Consider the following 20,679-nt stretch of genomic DNA (forward strand, 5'->3'; position numbering starts at 1 on the left):
ACCACCCCTCCACTGCTGTCCCCTAGGACGAAAAGGCGGAGGTTGGCGAACTGCAGCGCCCAACGACTTCGCTGCAGCTTTTGAGGTCTGCAACCTCTCAAGGCTCTCGTCAGCCTTGCTGCCAAAAAGGTGTACACCGTCAAAGGGCATGTTGAGGAGCCGGGACTGCACATCAGGAGCAAAGCCCGACTTCCGCAACCACGCAAACCTGCGTATCACGGTGCTCGCCGCCATGGACCTACTGACGCATTCAGCTAAGTCCAAACCCGACTGAACGGACTCACACATGGCATCCTTACCATCCTGGACCATAGCAAGGAAACCATCCCGTTCGTCCCCTTCGGGAACATGTTCAGCCGCTAACGCAACACAGTTCCACAGAGTGTGCGAGAAACGTGACAAGGCACAAATGGAGTTGGCCGCCTGAAGCGCCATACCACCAGAAGAAAACACTTTCTTCTCCCAACCATCAAAACATTTGTCGTCCCTATCAGGAGGGATGGTAGGGTACGACGCCTGCTTCGCCGGGGCCGTGGCCGCCTGCACCACCAAACTCTCCGGAGTGGGGTGCCTGGTCAAGTAGCAGGGGTCGCCACTGGCTGGATGGTATTTTCGCGACAAGGATCTGCCCACCGCCGGGAGACTCTCCAGAGCAGTCCAAGCCGCCGCCACCCTTCTCTGTAAAGCCATATGGCACGGCAGAACCGGGTAAGTTGGGGGACCAACATCAAGGATGTCTGTCAGATCATCCTGCACAAACTCCCCTGGGGGAGCAGACCATTCCAAGTACTCAGAAACCCTAGCCATAAGGCGCCGGTACGAGGAATCAGCATGAGAGCCAGGCTCAGGCCTACAAAACTCCACCTCCGGAGAGGTGTCCAGTCCACTGGCATCATGCAGTGACTGTCTCAACTCGTCAAACTGACTATGGCCCGAGACAATTTCATCCGGAACCTGACTAGGAACCAGGCCATTAGAATCCTCATCCGCCTCTGAAATATAGTCCAGGTGGCGAAAACAAGGCACTCGAGAGTGCTTGCTCTTAACCAGAGCCTTCCTAGGGGGTCCACCCGTGCCCTGGGGTACCTCCGACACGAAAGGCGTCGATGGTGTCGAGCGAATCGGCGCCAGCGTCGAGAGAACCGGCATCGGCGTCGAGGAAATCGGCGTCGACGTCAGATGCAGCGCCTCCAGAATCGGCGGCGTCGACACAGCCCTCGAGGCCGGAGCCCCGAGCGTGTCCCTCGACGACCTGAGCGTCGACGCCCTCGACGACTTCCTCGGAGCCAGAGCCTCGAGAAAGCCTGTCGACGCCCTCGACGCCACAGACGTCGATGCCTTCTTAGAAGACCTCACAGGTGCACACGGTCTCGAACGCGTCGAGGACCGGGACCTGGAACGGGTACGCCGAGAACGAGTCCCCTTGTCCGAACGGGACCTCTCCCGTGACTCGTGCCGACCACTCTTGCGAGCAGTGTCTCTCGACCTCACACGACCGACCCCACTCGGGGGCGCGGACGGCTGAGTACCCTGCGACTCAAGAATCGCCAGCATCTTCTTCCCGAAGGAAGCCCATTCCTCTGGCGTCGCACGGCTGGAGGGGTAAGCGACGTGCCGGGCAGAGCCCTCCGAAGAGGACCTGGAAGACGACTGGTGACGGCGCTTCCGAGAATGCCTCGAAGAGGCTGAGGAGTGGCGAGACCGACTCCTAGAAGGAGACCCACGAGACTTCCAACGATGACACGGAGAGTCACCCCTCGAATCATCCGTTGAAAGCCCCGCAGACTTCGACTTCCGGGGCTTGGACACCCGACCTACCGACAACTTCTTCTTACGTTCACGTAAGGCTTTGGACGTGAGCGACTGGCAGTCGATACAGTCATCCGTGTCGTGGGCCTCCCCGAGGCACCAGAGGCAGGCGTCGTGCGAGTCCGTCACCGACATCTTGGACCCACACTCCCCGCACTTCTTGAAACCCGGACGCGGGGTCGAAGACGAAGTAGACATCTTCAGAAGGATTTTCACAAACGAACAGGTTCGAAGAACCGAGATAGAACAGAACTCCAAAGAGTCGAGGCGTTTAAACCGAGAAACACGAAAAACACGTTCGCGGAAAAAACGGAACTGAGGCTATGGGCGTCGTGCATCCTACTAATCACATCGGATGACGTTGGACGTCGGAGGAGGTCCTCGACGACGGCGCATCGACGCAGGACGCAGACGCCGAAAAAGTTTCAGAAGCAGCACAGCTGTGGTGATTACATGTCATAGATATGGAATACGTCGGAGGACCCAATCCCCTCGAACTATAATGTCTTTCTGGGGACTCACTTTTCGGGTGATTAAAAATATGGGACCGTTGTCCCCCCCCCCCTTTTTTCGATGTCATTTTTTTAACAGCCTTGATGAAGACATGCATTAAGGTCGAAACATGCATCGGCTGTCCACTGTTACACAATACTTTTCAAATACAGATACCTGCAAGGACGTGACATTTTGTGTTTTATGTGCTTTTAGTTTACCACGATACATTAAATCGCATCTCTGTCTAAAACCCCAGTTCCACGAGCATAGTTGTCTTGGTAATTCAGCAATTAATTACATGTTTGGTGGGCGCTTAGGGTGCAGATTCTTTACCCAGACACACGGTGCAGAAGTCTCTTTTATATACACAAAAATTATAGCATACCCAGTGCAGGTGATTATCAAGTTCATAGCCCCCTTTCACAGTTTCATACAATTAAAAGCATGTATGATGACAAAGTGTACCATGGCAAACATAGCACTGAGAACTTGAATGCAAATTATTTTGCCTTGTATCAAATTAGTACATTTTATGATCATCCCATGCATCGTTGATACATTTTTAAGTTAAACAGTGACACTTTACACAAAGACAAAATCTTGAAAATGTAAAATTACCTTTTGCCATTTTTCCAGTTGTTTTGTTACATAACCTCTCTCATTTAAGTAAGAAAATCCCTTTGGAATGGACAAGAATCTGAGAATGTAACAGTGAACATGTTAACACAATACCATTAACAGATGTCATCTTGATTTATTTTTTAAATGTTCCAGCATTAAATAATTCAATTTTTACCTGAGCAGCAGAAGTAAGCCTTTATCTCCAAGGTGCGAAAGAGCTGGCTTCATTTGGATCAGTGCATGAAGATTTGCCTGGTGAAGATAACATTGAGAATGGTATTCAATCTCTATCTGCAAGTTGTTTAGCCTCACATAAATATTGACATTGTGCCATAGAACTGACTTTTCGCCCACATATGTTCTAAGGAACACATTTCAGCCCTCATTTAATTTTGGCTCATACAATTTCTCCAATTCTTTGAAATCATGACCATGAACAGAAGAAGGAAATACGTATATGGGTATTTGAGGAAAGTAGGGAGGACCACAGTACAGTGTATATGGCAGAAATGATTACGGTTGATCTTTTAGGTGCATGGTATTGTGAAAGGGTGGTAAACTCTGTTTTAGGCAATGACAATGCAGAGTCAAGTTTGCCTACACTTCTATAAAAAACATTCACATGAAAAGCATAGCCGTTTTAAAAACATGTCTACAGGGCTTTAAAATCATTATTTAAAACTTTAAAACAATAGGATCTTTAGAAATAAAGCAGTTCTTCTTGAAGACAAAAATATCTTGGGAGGATAGCTCAAGGGCAACGTGCTCGCCTTGAAAGCAAGACGACACAAAGCAATACAGGTTCGATCCCCGGGTCCACGCTTAGAATCCTCTGGGTATTAAGCATGTTATAAATAACCTATCTTATCATATTATATGCATTACACTTTCTCACACCGACAGCTGGGTGTTAGAAGGAGAAATTACTTACCAGTAATGTTCTTCTCCCGCAGATTCCTCATCAGATAGATCTCCAGCATCAGCTGTTCGGGAAATTTTCGGGACATAGTACAACTCGACATGAACCGCAGACTTATTTGGATTCGACTGCCACGCCTAGACTCGGGACAGGACGATGGGCGTACATATATTATGTCACTATGCCCCTGTAAGTTAGTTACACCCACCCCCTGTCCGTGGATCAGCAGCCGCAGAGGAATACTCCACAGGATTTGGCTTAACGAATGCCAAAAAACAATTATTGGTTTTGTGAGGAAGAAAACTGAACTGGAAGCAACCAGCTGAGAGTACCCATACAATGAGACACCAAAATGTGCCTAAAGCATAATCCTCATAACCTCGTCCCAACAGCAGAGAACAACCAGATATAGACAGCAGACCACTTTCATAGCATAGTGAGTACAACTCATGACTGGAAAGGATGGGAGGGTGATGAGGAATCTGCCAGAGAAAAACACATAGAACATTACCGGTACGCAATTTCTCCTTCAATGAATTGCATTCTCCCACAGATGTCTCATCCGATCGACTCCCGAAAGGAGTACAACATTTGGGGGAGGGATGAAAGTCTAAATCTGAAAGCTTTGCAACACCGCTTTCCCAAACTGGACATCAGGCCCACTGGCCACATCCAGGTTTGAGTGCTTTCTGAAAGTGTGAAGCAACAACCAAGTTGCTGCTTTGCAGATCTCCTTCCCTTTGGCGAGCAGAAGAGGTTGATATGCCTCTGGTGGAATGTGCCCCGATGCCTGAGGGACATTCCTTCCCTGTCTTTTCATAGAATTCAGCAATGCAGTGGACTATCCAACAGGAAATTGTCTGTTTAGACCTTTCCATCACTGCAAGAAGGCAATGACTAAGTGATCATCTCGAGTACACTCAGCCGAACTGTCCACATAAGCGGTCAGCACCCTCTGCGTGTCAATCTTGTGCAGCTTTTCCTCTTCCTTGGAAGGGTGGGGTGGTGGAAAGAACACCAGCAATTCAATGCCCTGAGAGATGTAACATTTTAACACCATCGTAGACAAGTATTTTGGGCAGACTGCAAGCACAACATTCTCTCTAAAAAAACACAAAAATAGCAATTTGCAGGAAAGAGCCTGCAGCTCGCTTACATGTCTTTGCAACGTAATGGCCACCAAGAAGTCCAGGGTAAGCAATCTGATGGAAGTAGAAAGCATGGGCTAACAGAATTGCAATCAAGAAGATAAAAACCAAAACAGGGCCACTGGGATAAAAGTTAGAATTTATGAAACAGGTGATATGGCTGGGAGGATGCTTGCATGGTTGGTAAAGAGGGAGGATGACAGTAGACATGTTAGGGTACTGACGGATGGACGGGGCATAATGATTTCAGGAGACAGAAAAATTGCAGAGGTCTTTGCAGATTATTACGAAACCCTGTATCGAACTTCCCTAAACACTGACCAACTCAAGTCCTGAGCATCTACAATACATCACACTCCTTCAACTTTCTTCTGAACAAAAACCTGACCTGGAGGCCGTACTTTCAGAAGAGGAACTAATAGTTGCAATCTCACAACTCCATTCAGGGAAATCCCCGGGTCCTAATGGCTCTCCACAGAAATCTGGAAAAAAAATGGGCCACAGGATCATTCCACACTTAAATTGTTCCTGCACGGTAAAGAGGAGGGTGCTTTGCCTCTGGATCTGCTGAAGGCTAGCATCATATTCATACTCAAAAAGGCAACTCCCTCCAACCAATCCACCTCCTTTCGACCCATCCCCCCTATTAAGGGGGAAGGAACAAGTTATTTACCTGTAACTATTGTTCCCCAGCAAGGGTCTGGCATGGATTGAAATGCTCATGAATATTCCCTGTATTCAGGCTGCGAATCCTCAGTAAAAGGGAAGAACCGCTGAGGGGTAGGAGGGAGGGTTTGCATGTGAATTCATGCCAGATACATGATGGAGAACAATAGCTACAGGTAAGTAACTTGCTCCTTCTGCAGTATGGGGTCTGGCATGGCATCACATGCTCATGAATAAAGAATACATAGCAGTGCCACATTACACAACCACGGGAGGTGGCAAGGCTCAACAGAAGCAATTAACTCTTACTTCTGGGACAGAATCCCTTCAAGCGAACAGTTTGCGTAGCACTGCTTGGCCGACCCTGGACGCCTCTCTGGAATCCCGGTTGACACAGTAGAACCTTATGAAGGTGTGCATAGACCTCCACGTAGCAGCCCTGTAGATGTCCAGCAGGGGCACACCAGACAGGAACGCTGTCGTTGCAGCAATCGCTCTGGTGGAATGGGCTCTCGGACTGCCGGGCAGCAGGCGGTTGGCCAACCAATGACAGTGTACTAGTGTAGCAGGAGATAGCCACCAGATGAACCTTCCAAATATTGATGGACCTTCGGTCTGTGACCCTCAGAGGGGTGATCTTCTGGGAACGGCACCGCGTAGCAAAATATTTCCACTTGTGACTAGCATTTACGAGTTGACAACGCTCTGGCCTTGGCAAGCACCATCTTGCAGTCTGCCAGCAACTTGTAGCCTCCAAATTCTATGGCCGCTGGAGCCAAGCCTTCAGGTATAGCGATTCTGGGTCATGGTGCAGGATTGCGCCTCCTCTGGTGAGCAGATCCGCGACCACTGGCAGCTTGATTGGAGGCGACAAGGACAGGCTGAGAAAGTCCGGGTATCAAATCTGCCTTGGCACACCAGGGCGACAAGTATCATCCTGCATCAGCACGGTTTGATTTGACTAATGCCTTGCAGCATGAGAAACAATGGGGCACAAATAACCAAGCCTTCCCACGGAAAGGAGAACACATCCCCCATGCTCCTCGACTGGTGAAACCTGCTGGCGAATTTCTGGCATTTGCAGTTTGCCGTCTTCGCAAACCGATCAATCTGGTGCCTGCCCCACTTGATGAAGATGCCCTCCACCTGGTCCTGCTGAAGTTTCCACTCGTGGCAGGAGCGCAACTCCCTTCTGAGGGAGTCGGCAATGGTGTTCTTGACTCCAGCCAGGTGAAAGGGGATGAGGAACATGTCTTGCCTGACAGCCCAGTTCCACAAGTTCTGCGCCCACTTGGAGAGCACTGGAGATCGGGTGCCCCTCTGCTTCCTGAAGATCTTCACCACCTTGCCCTTCAGGGACGGAAGGAAAGACCTGAGGGTCCAGAACACTGCCCACAGCTCCAGGATATTGATGTGGAGATCCTTCTCCTCTGGCAACCAAAGGCCTCTGGCGTGCAGACGTCTGGTGTGGGCTCCCCAGCCCTCAAGGGAAGCAGCCATGGTGACCATCTCCTGGAATGGGGTGAGGGGGTTTGAAACCCTGTGCCCTGGACGATATTGGAGTGTACGCCCCACCACCTCTCCGCCCAACGGAACTTCTCGTCGAGCGGGATCTTGTGAGCAAAGCTTCCAGACACTTGTATCCAGTGGGCGTCCAGGAACTTCTGAAGTGGTCACATTCGCAACCTGCATAACCATATAAGGTAGATGCACAACAACATCATGCTGAGCAACTACTTGATGGCCTGCACTGTGGCGGTCTTCCGTGACAACAGCTGTTGTACCTTCCCCAGCATGGCCGCTATCCTCTCTGAGGGTGAAGCTAGGCAGGAGACAGTGTTGAGCCTGGCTCCAGTGTGTTATACGATGGTGTCAAGCAGGACTTCGGATAATTGATGGAAAACCCCAGACCCGTCAGCAGCCAGACGGTCATCTCTGTGTGCTCTTCGGCTACCTCTCTAACTGGCCCGGATGAGCCAGTCATTGAGGTACGGGTCCACGTCTATCCCTCGTAGAAGTAGATGGGCTGCCACTGGTGCCAGGCACTTGGTCAACACCCTGGGAGCTGACTTAGGCCGAAAGGGAGAGCCTTGAACTGGTAGTGCCGTCCCTGCACCACGAAGCGTAGAACTTCCAATGCTTCCTGTAAATGGGGACGTGGAAGTAGGCGTGCTACAGATCCAGCAACGTCAAGAAGTCTCCCTCCTCCAGTTAGCCGAGCATGTGCTGCAACGTGACCAGCCTGAATTTTTGGGACTTGAGGTACTTGTTTAGACGCTGCAGGTCTAGAATGGGCCTCCAGCCCACGGTCTTCGTTTTGACTAAGAAGTATCTTGAGTAGAATTATCCCACCAGCCGGCCTCCTACCGGGGTGTATGGGTGGGGGCACGACATCCTGGCCGGTTCAGTCTTGCTTCGGTGCCTGCATTCCGCCTTGGTGGGCAACGACAGCGCTGACCACCTCCACGAAAGCCTTTTAAAGGCCTCTGTAGGCCTCCTGGAGCGTGGACCGGGAGGGCAGACGGTACGATGAGGAGCCTCTACCACAACCTTTTGTCGATCTTCCCGACTTTCGTCCGGAGGCGTAAAAGGAAGAGCAGTGCTGTTGGAGTATCCAGGGCACGAGCCGTCTCTGTATCCGTCTTGATGGCCTGCAAGGAATCGTCAACTACCTTCCCGAAGAGGTTATCCCCAAAGGGCATGTCCAGTATCCTCGCCTGGACCCCGTGACAGAAATTGGTGGCCTTCAGCCAGCCACGACGACGAAGGAAGATACAGATCCCGATCTGTTGGAAACCTGTATCGGCGATGTCCAGGGCCACACTGATGGCATGGTCTGAAGTCACTTGCCCCTCCAATCGCCTCCACCTGCTTGTCATTGGGCAGGAACTCCAGAATCGGGGTCAGTTTGTACCACAGTTCCCTGTCCTACCTGGCTAGAATCGCCAGCACCTTCGCCGCCTTGACTGTCAATGACCTTTCTCCCATGACGTCCAACTTTTACCCCTCGCTGTCCGGAGGGACTGAGGACGATGACAAGGGGTTAGACAATCTCTTCCTCACAGCCGGTGATATCACAGAGTCCGGCGACGGTTGTGACCTTAGGCACCTGGGAGCAGACTCCAGAACCCAGTACTTTTTCTCTAGCCTATCCCGCTTGGCCGGGGATGTGGAGGGATTCTTCGGCAGGGCCAGGCCTTCCTCCCACATGTCATCCAGTAGGGGCACCGCCATGATGGTCTTCCTCTTGGCCCCGCGCCTGTGGTAGAGGAAAGCCATCCTTTTTGGTCTCCTCGGGTGTCAACTGGAAGAGCTCAGAAGCTCTTGCTACCATGGCATGAAACTAACCCACCTCATCAGGTGGGGATGCCCTCGGCCGGCGGAAATCCGCACACCGTAACAATGCGTCCGTCGTGGCCCTGTCTGGGTCCTTCAGCAGGGAGGGCACTTGGCACGGGTGTGGAGGTTGATGCGGCGGCGTTGGATGGTGCTTCCTCTTTTTCACAGGAGGCTGATCCAGGGCCTGTGGCATCCTTTTCTAGATTTCAGATAGCAACGTATGTAGGGTCGAAAGGATGTCCAGAGATGCATCTCTCGGCGGAGTCAGGGCGTTAGGTTTACTACGCCCCACTCTGTCATCGCATCTCAAGCGTCAGCGATTTTTCCTGCGCTGCCTGAGCCTTCTTGGGCAGGTCGGCTGCCTTTTATTCCATCCTAGGCTTCTTGGGCTTCTCCCACAGCCTAGCAGGGTTGGTCGATTTCCTCTTTGAGGGGCTTGATCGAGGACTGGAGATGGAGGCAGATGGTGAAGTTGATCGCACCCTGCCCGTAGTGAGACCCTCTAGCGCGCTAGAGTGTAGTGATAAGTTTAGAGGAGAAATACAGTTTGTAAGTGAAACTGTTTTTTCTTTTACCGAGGATTCCCGGCCTGATGGGGAATATTCATGAGCATGTGAATCCATGCCAGACCCCATGCTGGAGAAGGTAAGATACTTACGAAAAGTTCTCATCACTTGTACACCCCAACCAGGGCGGCTTCTTACCAGAGAGGTTTACTCATATGAACGTCAGACGCTTGCACTTGCCGATCAACCAGTTAGCAAACACGCAGAAACCTCTAGCACTCCTTTCAGTGGACTTCGACAAAGCATTTGAATCAGTACTCTGGGACTGCTTGTGGGAAATAATGGCAAAGATGGGCTTCAGAGAAAATCTTTAGTGGATTAGGCTGCTCTATGAGGCATCTGTTGCCGAGGTGAGGGTGAACGGGATGACCTCCAGATCTTTCCCCCCGAGAATGTGGAGTTAGGGAGGGTTGCCCCCCCCTCCCACCTTTCTGTTTACCTTGGCCATTAAACTACTTGCGATACAGCTAATAGAGGACCCAACCTGGTACAGATTTCGCTGGCCCACAGGGTACAAAGACAAGGTATCGCTATTCACAGATAACCTTTCAATATATTTGGGAGACCCACTGCATTCTTGTCAAATAATGACTAGAAGGTAACAGGAGTATGGCATGTTTAGTGGTCTCTGGGTTACCTGGCACAAATCAGTGTTCTTTCCCAATTGCTCCCATCATATTTCAAGAGATGGGTTTAAATATTTGGGCATACAAATTGGTCTAACTTACATTCCATTACATACTGATTCATCCAAGATGTCAGGCACTGGAAGTCCTTCCCGGTAACTCTCATGGGCATGGCTGCTTTGTTCAAAATGCTGATGCTACCTAAATACACATATATCCTTCAAAATGGGACTCTTTGATACAGAACACGCTGACACAGGGATTTAACCTATGACTATCTAACCTAAACTACCAACTCATGAACCTTGAATCAACCTTACTAGCCCTGATTTGAAAAAGACGCAGATGTCGAAACATGTGTAATCACAAAGGCCACGCCTTGATTTCATGTACAATTAAAAGCTCAAAGCTTACAATTTGGAGAACAAGAGGCATTGTGTGATCATCTTTTTCTTCTCCACGACAAGGGCGCATGACACTAGCATAAGTAACAGTTTGTTGTATCCTTCAAAATGCCCTGAATGCAATCCCCCACGACAGGATTCGATAAACTCAAAGCAACCCTCAGGGAGCTATTTTGGGGCGGGAGGGGGAACACAACCATGAATTCTCCAGACTACATTTCAGCGCTCTGTATGGGACGGGGGCATTGGACTACCCAATATTCAACATTATTAATTGGCATGTGAACTGGTGACTTAACGATTGTCTTCACAGTGATGTCCGTCTTCCCATCAATAAGGCCAAAAGGTCCAGAGGTCCAGGATGAAGGGAATAGCACCAATACAAGATTTGTATGGGGTGGGGAGGAACAAGTTACTTACCTGTAACTGTTGTTCTCCAGCATGGGTCTGGCATGGATTCACATGCTCATGAATATTCCCCGTCGTCAGGCCGGGAATCCTCGGTATAGAAAAAAATCAGAATCAGTTTCGTTTCTGATCTGTCTTTCTTAGTAGTAACCAATCACTGGTCTCTGGGTCATACTGCCCCCAGCCAATGAGTGCCCTCTCCCTAAGCCCCGCCTCGGGCAGCCATCCTCAGATTTGGTAGCACGTAAAGTGGCAGTATGACCAAGTGAAGAGCTGCAGAGGGGTAGGCGGGAGGGTTCGCATGTGAATCCATGCCAGACCCATGCTGGAGAACAACAGTTACAGGTAAGTAACTTGTTCCTTCTCCAGCACGGGGTCTGGCATGGATTCACATGCTCATGGATATGGATATAAGAATACATAGCAGTATACACATGCACAACCACGGGAGGTGGCAACAGGCTCAACTTTAAGCAATACAAGAACTCAACATTAAGCATCTCTTACCTTCTCACCAGGCTCACCTTAAGCGAACAGGTTGCGCAGCACTGCTTGGCCGACCCTGGACTCCTCCCTGGAGTCCCAATTGACGCAGCAGAATCTTGTGAAGGTGTGTGTCGACCTCCATGTCGCAGCCCTGCAGATGTCGAGCAGGGGAACACCAGATAGGAACACCGTGGTACCAGCGATCGCTCTGGTCAAGTGGGCTCTCGGACGGCCGGGCAGCGGTCGGTTTGCCAACCGGTGACAGTGCATGATGCAGACGGAGAGCCATCTGGAAATGGAAGCCTTCGAGAGAGCCTTCCCTTGATTCACAGGTCCAAAGTTTACAAACAGCTGCGATGTCTTGCGAAAACTCTTTGTGCGGTCCACGTAGAACTTCAGCGCTCTAGCTACGTCCAGCGAGTGCAGAGTCCTCTCAGCCAGCGACGAAGGCGACGGGAAGAAAACTGGCAACACCAAGGGTTTGTTGAGGTGAAAGTCAGACGGCACCTTGGGAATGAAGGAGGGGTGCGTCCTCAGCACCACCCTCGTGTTGTGAAAAGTCAAGTATGGTGGCTTGCAAGATAGGGCCTGGATATCTCCCACTCGTCGTGCGGAGGTGATGGCCACGGGAAATGCTGTCTTCCACGACAGAAACTTCAACGGTGCCGAAGCATAGGCTCAAATGGGGCCCCCCATGAGCCTGGTCAGCACCACGTTCAGCTCCCACGCCGGGGCCTTCACCGGTGGGAATGATCGGAACAATCCTTTCATAAATTCCTTCACCAGCCGATGAGACCACAAGGACGCCCATCCCGTAGTTCTGGTGTATCGTGAGATGGCGGCCAGATGTATCTTGATGGAAGCGTGAGCTAGTCCAGCCTTGGCCAATGACAGTAGGTACGGCAATACTTGAGGGGCCGTAATCCGCAGAGGGTTAATCTTCTGTGGACGGCACCAGACAGGGAACCTCTTAGATTTATGTCCGTAGCACTTGAGAGTTGAGGACGCCCTGGCCTTTGCAAGAACCTCTCTGCAGTCGGCTGGGATGTCGTAGCCTCCAAACTCTAGTGCTGCAGGAGCCAGGCCTGCAAGTTCAGCGACTCTGGGTTGTGATGAAGAATGGCGCCGCCTCCTCTGGAGAGAAGATCCGTGTCCGTCGGCAGCTTGACTGGTGTGGACGCTGACAAGTCCAGAATCTCCGGGAACCAGATCTGTCTCGGCCGACGACGATCATCCTGCACCGGGACCTCTTGAGCTGGTTGATGAGCCGGAGCAGCAACGGCAAAGGAGGGAACGCATAAAGAAATAGGCCATCCCAGGGGAACGAGAAAGCATCGCGCATGCTCCTCGGCTGGGGGAATCTGCTGGCGAACCTCCGGCACTTGGAGTTCATCGGCGTCGCAAAGAGATCGATCTGGGATTCGCCCAATCTTCGGAAGAGTCGATCCACTTGATTCTGGCGTAGTTCCCACTCGTGGCACGAGCGCAGCTCTCTGCTGAGTGAGTCGGCGATGGTGTTTTTTATTCCTGCCAGATGAAAAGGCACCAGACACATCCCTTGGGCGACAGCCCAATGCCACAGATCCTGGGCTTCCTTGGATGGGGCAAGGGATCTGGTTCCGCCCTGCTTCCAGATGTAGAACATTATGGTGGGGTTGTCGGTGAAGATCCTCACCACCTTGCCCTTGAGGGATGGAAGAAAAAACCAGAGGGCCCAGAACACTGCGCGGAGCTCCAAGATGTTGATGTGGAGTGACTTCTCCTCCGGGAGCCAAAGGCCTCTCGCGTGAAGATCTCCGGAGTGCGCTCCCCAATCTTCCAGGGAGGCATCGGCTGTCACCGTCACCTGGTGAGCTGGGGTCTGACTGTCTGTGCCCGCCGACAGATGAGAGCGGGTACCCAACCACCGGATCGCCTGATGGAACGTCTCGTTGAGTGGGATCCTGTCCTCGAAGCTGCCTGTCGACTGGACCCAGCGGGCGTCGAGGAACTCTTGTAAGGGACGCATCCGAAGCCTGCAAAGGCGCACCAGATAAATGCAGGACATCATCCCGAGGAGGGACTTGATAGATCTTACTCTGGCCATGTCCGTGGCCAGCAGACGCTGCACCTTGCCCAGGATGGTCCTGGTCCTTTCCTCCGACGGCGAGGCCAGCCCCGCCACTGTGTCGAGCTTGGCTCCCAGAAACAGGGCGACTTGTGAAGGGACCAGGTGGGATGTTGGAAAGTTGATGGAGAACCCCAGGTCCGTGAGCAGCTGGACAGTCTTCGCAGTGTGCTCCACGGCGAGCTCCCTTGTCCTTTCCCGGATGAGCAAGTCGTCCAGGTAGGGGTAGACGTGGATCCCCTGCAGGCGCCTTGAACTGGTAGTGCCACCCTTGGACCACGAACCTGAGGAACTTTCGGTGCCTTTTTAGAATGGGGATGTGGAAGTACGCATCCTCCAAGTCCAACGACGACAGGAAATCGCCCTCCTCCAGCTGTCCCAGCACGCGCTGGAGGGTGACCATCCGGAACTTCTGTGCCTTGATGTACTTGTTCAGTCGTCGCAGGTCCAGGATGGGATGCCATCCTCCTGTCTTCTTTACGAGGAAGTACCTTGAGTAAACTCCGGAGCCCCGAAGCCTCTTTGGGACGAGCTCGATGGCACCTTTCTTGAGCATCGCCCTTACTTCCAACAGTAGCTGAGGGACGTGATTTTCCTTCCTGGCCACGGGTGGAACGCGAGGGCACTTCTTCTGAAACTCGAGGGTGTGCCCTTGGGCCAGGGCGTCCAGCACTCAACGGTTGGTGGAGATGGACTCCCACACGCTGACGAACCTGGTCAGCCGGCCTCCCACCGGGGTGCTTCGGCGGGGGCCCGACCCCACGGTCTTGTTTGGAGGCCGCCTTGCCTCCTTGACCTCCCTGTCGACGATGACAGGCACCACCTGACTTGCCGCGTCCCCTGTAGGCCTCCTGAGACGAAGATCTTGCCGCTTGGCGGTACGTCGAGGAGCCAATGCCGGATCCCTTGGAGGCACCTCGTCTGCCTCCGGAGCTCCGAAAGGACGGCCGTTGTTGTTGGAGTACTCCCAGTGCCCGTGCAGTCTCCGTGTCTGTCTTGATAGCCTGAAGGGACTCAACCGCCTTCCCAAACAGGTTGTTCCCGTCGAAGGGCATGTCCAAAACTTTGGTTTGTACGACCTGGCGGAAATCCGTCGCCTTGAGCCATCCTCATCGTCTCAGGCAAATGCTGTTGCCCAACTGACGGAAACCGGTGTCGGCGATGTCCGTTGCCACCGTGATGGCATGGTCCGAAGCAATCTCACCTTCCTGTAAGATTTCAAAGGCCTCAGCCCTTTTGACGTCCGGAAGGAAGTCCAATAGAGGGGCGATTTTGCACCACAACTCCCTGTCGTAGCGGGCTACGATAGCCAGGGCGTTGGCCGCCTTGATAGTCGTCGCTGCGGATGAGATGACCCGTCGTCCCATCGTATCCAGCTTCCTGCCCTTGCCGCCCAGCGGGGAAGTTGATGTCGAGGCAGATGCCCCCCCAGATTGCTTCTTTGCCGCTGCCGAGACGACCGAATCCGGGGTAGGTTGCGCCCGAAGGCACAAGGGGGCAGCGTCGGGGACCCAGTACTTCTTCTCGTACCGGTCACTCTTTGCAGGCGCCGTGGCAGGGTTCTTGAGGAGGGTGAGCCCCTCATCCCAGATGTCATCAAGAAGTGGTACGGCGAGGACCGTCTTACTTTTAGCCTCGCTCCGTTGGTAAAGGAACCCTTCCTTCCTTCTCTTCTGGGCAGAGCTGGAAGAGCTCGGATGCCCTGGAAATCATGGCATGGAAGGATCCAATCTCGCCGGGCGGGGACGCCCGAGCAAGGGGCGACGGGGGGACACGTCCCGTCATCGCCTCCATCGTCATCTGTACCTGTCGTAGCCGTGTCCGTGCCTGTATCATCCCTGTGGGTAGTAGACCGGGGGGAAGGCAGAGCAGGCCGCAGAGGTGGGAGAGGTGGCGGAGGATGCGTCCTCTTCTTATGCGGTAGACTTTCCGAAAATCCCGGCTCCGGTTCCCCCCGTCAGGTCTGGCTCAGGTACCCTAGGTCGGGGGGAGGGGCAACCTTGTCCTTATCTCCGAGCATAAGGACTGAATTGTTGACAAAATGGCCGCCGGGCGCGAGGGCTCTTGAGGAACCTCGTCGGCGACACCGTCGCTCTCGTCGTCGCCCTCGTCGGGATCCCTCCCGATGGGCTGGGCCTCCTCCACGATTTCGATGAGCTCTTCTTCAGAGGTCGTGTCCGTATCCACGATGGCCACCTGCCCCTCCCCCTCCTTTTCCAACGGGGACTTCGTGGGGGTCTTCTCGATGGGCCTGAAAGACGACTCCCTCCGCGGTGGCAGGGAGACTTTGGATCCTGAGGTCGCCTCCACTGGCGTAGCCTCCACAGCTGTGCCAGGGCTGCTGCGAAATCCTCAATTGAGGTCTTAGCAGGGTGAATTAAGGCCATCGTCACCTTCTGTACGCCTGGGGCCTTCACCTTGGGGGGAGGGGCCGTGCCTCGCTCCCCCCCTCTGCCGGAATCTTCGAGATCGACCGGGACCTCTCCAGAAGCTTCGCTGGGTTCTCGGACTTCCTCTTACCCGAGCCATAGCGTTGCCTCGTGGTTGATGGCGCCGGGGAGGAAGCGCCCTGCCTGGCAGCCAAGGAGCCCGACCGTTCGGCGCTCCCTGTGCCCGTGGACGCGTGGTGCTTTGCCTTTTGTTGGGCCCCCGTCGCCGGGGCGCCCTCACAGGACTTAGAAGACCGCTCTGACTTCTTTTTCTTCTTCTCGCCTGACGGGCTCTTCTCTTCCAGCCAGTTGGCGAGACGGAGGTGGCGATCCTTCATGGTCCGCTCCGACACGTTCCCACAAAACGCACAGTCCTTCTCCACATGCGTCTTGTCCAACTGGAAACAGTAGAGGCATAACGAATGCTCGTCCTCCTTGAACACATTCTGAAGCTGGCATCCAGGGCAGGTCCTGAACATCTTCCCAGGTGTCGAGCTTCCTTTCTCCTGGGCCATGTCCGGGGTAGGCCTCGGAACTTCTGGAATCCTCCAAAAGCGTAACTCGACGAAATCCTAACCCTTGAGGGGCGTAGAAAACTCCGAAACGGGTCCCCGTTGATCGGATGTAGAAACGGTGGAGCTTGAGGCTCTATTTAACCGGAAAATGAGAAAAATCTCCTGAAAAAGTGCAAAAACGCAGCAAAAGCTCGAGAGCTACAGCACGATGACTCCCAACACTTGAACATGCGGTAAAAATCTGAGGATGGCTGCCAGAGGCAGGGCTTAGGAAGAGGGCAGTCATTGGCTGGGGGCAGTATGACCCAGAGACCAGTGATTGGTTACTACTAAGAAAGACAGATCAGAAACAAAACAGATACTGATTTTCTTCTATACCGAGGATTCCCGCCTGATGACGGGGAATATTCATGAGCATGTGAATCCATGCCAGACCCCATGCTGGAGAAAGCATTCGGCGCCTTGACCGTCGTAGCTGCTGAGAAGATGACCTTCCTACCCACGGCGTCCAACTTCTTCCCTTCGCTGTCTGGGGGAACAGAGGCTGAGGATGACGAGTTGGACGACTTCGTCCGCGCAGCCACCGAGACCACTCAGTCTGGTGATGTCTGTGTGCGCAGACACTTGGGTGCAGACTCTGGGACCCAGTATTTCTTCTCCAGTCGGTCTGTTTTTTTTCTGGGGCTGAAGCAGGTTTTTCAGCAGCGCCAGGCCCTCATTCCAGACATTGTCCAGGAGAGGAACCGCCAGAATGGTTTTCCTTTTCGCCTCCCAGCGTTCATAAAGGAAGCCCTCCTTCGTCTCCTCGGGTGTTAGCTGGAAGAGTTCCGATGCGCAGGCGACCGTGGCGTGGAACGAAACCACTTTGTTCGCGAGAAGCCCTAGGAGGCAGGGAGATGTTGCTGTCAGTGTCTGGTGTCGTCGTTTTGGTCCCAGTATCCCAGGGAAGGCAGATTTGGCAGCTGGTTAGGCGGCATAGGGTGCTGCTTCTTTTCCCTTCGGCGGTGTTGGGCCCGGTGTGAACGGGGCCAATGGGGCCGTCAGAAATCCCCTTCTGTAACTCGGACACAAGCACGTGGAGAGTCGAAAGAAGGTCCTGTGAGAAATCTCTGGGAGGTGTCGGGGAAGCAGGCTTGCTGGGCCCAGCGCCTACGTTGTCATTCCCTTCGGCATTCACTCCGTCGTCGTTGCACCCTCCGGCGACTTCCTCCACCACAATGTTTCCGCCATCGTCGTCCCCAACATCCTCTGGGATCGTGTGGACGGAAACCATGTCCGCTTTGTCGGAAGAAGAAATATCCATGCCCTGGAGCACTGCCCTGGAGCACTTCCACTCCCACTACCCCCTTTTTGTGTCCCGAAGGGTCGGTCTCGGGCTTAGGGATGGCATCCTCTTCTCCGGGGTCTTTTCCACCGGTTTGGCTGAAGCCTCCCGCCTGGAAGGGAGATCAATGCCGCCTTCGGGGCATCCTGGACCAGGTTGTCATGAGCACTGCTCCCGAGAAGCCAAGTCAAGCCCAGCATCCCCGGAAGCAGGCTCACGACCCTCGTCCCCGGCTCCAGCAAACCCCTATTGGGGCCCTTTGGACCATGTCCTGGTGCCTCTGGCGCCAGGCTCATAAGGAACCTCAGTCCCGGCGCCAGGGGCGCCGGGCTCATAATTCTTGCAAAGGTGCTTGGGTGGACCTACCTGTAGCAGACCATGCTGCATACTCACCTTTGCAAATGCTGGCAGGATGAAGTCCCCAGCCTTCTGCTGAGAGGAACTATTCCCTGAACTGGGACTACCTTCTTACCTGGGTGGGGCTGGTGCCACTCCTTAGCTCTGGAACACAGGAACTCTTTTACCTGGGCGAGGCTGAGGAAGAAGACACGCAATCACTCCAACACTATTTAAACCACACCCGATTGGGAAAACGTGCTTCGCGTTATTCTGCATCTGCAGCAGGACGCTCACCGAGTCAGCTCCAGCATTCCAGTGACATCTCCAGATTCAGCTCAGCAACCTGTGGAAGAAAGACACGAAAACTATACTTACCATCCAGGAATCCAGACACTGGCAGACCCTGCAAGCAAAAGAAACATAAGGTTAGCAAGTTGCAACACGTTCGCAGCCGCGCTTGCTTACCTGATCCATCTGTGCTTTCACGGATTCTTCGCGGCCTTCTCTTTAGCAGCCCAATGACACCTGTAAAGACAAAGAACATTGTTAAGTAGGAATCGGGTGAAGGCGGCCGCATTTACTTTTCTTACCTGCTTTTGTGCGCGTATTACGATCTCTTCAACCGCAGCAGCCCGGCACCTGAAAACAAGAAAAGACATTATTTAAGTGCCATTAAATACTGCAAGAAAGCCTAACACTTCTGTGTTTCCCCACGTGCATCCGTGACTGGGAAAACGCCTGCAAGGTCCCGACACCTGCAAATAAGAAAAGGACATTATTGAGGTGTCATTGAAAATCCCATACCTACGTACAACCGCACGTGTCGCGCTCTCAGTGACCACACCCTCAGCATCCAGGCACCTGAAAAAGACAATGCAAAGACTTCATTAAAGGTGCCCATCTCTTCAAGACTATAAACTCTTTATACCTACTGGCATCCACTCGTGCAGTAACGGCGGCATCACCTTTTGGATTCTCAGCACCTGTGCCACTTCTAAGGCCACAAAAGACTTTGAGGACCTCCAGTGACGTTACTGGAACCCACGCACCCCTGCATAAGTCGCAGGATGGAGAGCCCAGCATTTATACGCCTAAGGTGAGAGCTCACCAGGACATTGGACTTTTGGAGAGTTGGCGATTAGTGAGGAGGAAGTCCAGCCAAACGGTCATTAACCCTTTTTTCTTCCGCCTGCAGAAACCTTACCCTGCAAGCCAGACGGTCAATAAGAGGAAGTCCGGTCCAGAGAGTCATCCAAGCTCTACGCTTCTCAATTGAAGAGACTATAACAGTTCAGCCGGGACCAGCGCCTCCGTGGAAATCAGGTGAGCGTTACACAGGTCAGCCTGGACCGGGTCATCCCCCTTCGCCTTCGAAAGGGCGGCCTCCACCAAATCGACAGTCTAAGATGATTTAGCCTTGATCACCTGGGCCTTCACAGGCAGGTCAGACACCTTACCCTTGCGGCTTGGCCTTCTCCTGCAGCTTCCCAGGGGTAGCTGACTTCCTCTGCGACAAAGAACTGGAGCAATTGCTGGAGATGGAGGCTGATGGAAAAGATGAGTGCGCCCTACTCGTTGCGGGACCCACTTGCGCGGTGACCCCGAAGGAAACTGACTCGTGGTGCTTGGCCTTGTCTTGGGCCCCCACGGATGGAGCACCCTCAAAGGACTTGGAAGGACGCTCCGACCGGCCAGATCTGGGTGAGGCATGCCCCTGTGAACCACATGGGGTAGAGGCCTTGGCGTTGAGCCATACCACCAATCTGTTGTGCCTATCCTTGATGGTGGGCTTGGTAAAGCCACAACAGATCTCGCAATCCTCCTCCTTGTGGCCTGGGTGGAGACCATAGAGGCACTGGGAATGCCTGTTCTCCATGAACACATTCCCCCACACTCAACGATTCTGCCCTTGAGGGGCGTTGAAAGACGCTGGCACACGGGCTCTATCGAACAAAAATAGGAATTGCCCAGCAAACAGCACAAACACGTAGAAAAGCTCTAAGAGCAAAACACAAGGACTCACAAGACTTGAACAAGTAGTACAAATCTCAAGATGGTTGCCAGAGGAGGGGCTTAGGGAGAGGGCAGTCATTGGCTCGGGCAGTATGACCCAGAGTACAGTGATTGGTTTATAGGAGAAAGACAGTTGTAAGTGAAACTATTTTTTCTTTTACCGAAGATTCCCGGCCTGATGACAAGGAATATTCATGAGCATGTGAATCCATGCTGGAGAAGGCCAAGAAACAATATGGTAAAAGGACAAGCAAAGAATCTCGAGGGCACCAGCCACATTTAGTAGCCATATGTGGTAAGCGTGAATGTGCACACTAAAAAGAATGCAAAAATGGTAAACATGTATCTGCTGCCACCTCCTTGTCTTTAGGCACATGTAAAAGTAACTAGCAATCCCCAGTGTAAAAGACTAGTGTTATATAAAAGTATTTTTATAAATTTGTATTTGTATTTGGTTTATACAAA

General features: G+C 52.7%; 1 protein-coding gene across 2 annotated transcripts in view; it reads right to left on the reverse strand.

Annotated features, from left to right (window-relative positions):
• The window catches only part of RICTOR (RPTOR independent companion of MTOR complex 2), a 1,615,046-nt gene that overhangs the window by 622,193 nt on the left and 972,174 nt on the right, over positions 1-20,679 (reverse strand). For both annotated transcript variants that reach the window (XM_069627164.1, XM_069627163.1), the window contains exons 24-25: positions 3,101-3,177; positions 2,923-3,001 (exon numbers count right to left, since the gene is read on the reverse strand). In XM_069627164.1, the coding sequence (XP_069483265.1) occupies positions 2,923-3,001; positions 3,101-3,177 (156 nt within the window). The remainder of the gene's footprint in view (positions 1-2,922; positions 3,002-3,100; positions 3,178-20,679) is intronic.

This window comes from Ambystoma mexicanum, chromosome 6p (genome assembly GCF_040938575.1).
Source record: "Ambystoma mexicanum isolate Mex_15411 chromosome 6p, UKY_AmexF1_1, whole genome shotgun sequence".
Classification (NCBI taxonomy): domain Eukaryota; kingdom Metazoa; phylum Chordata; class Amphibia; order Caudata; family Ambystomatidae; genus Ambystoma; species Ambystoma mexicanum.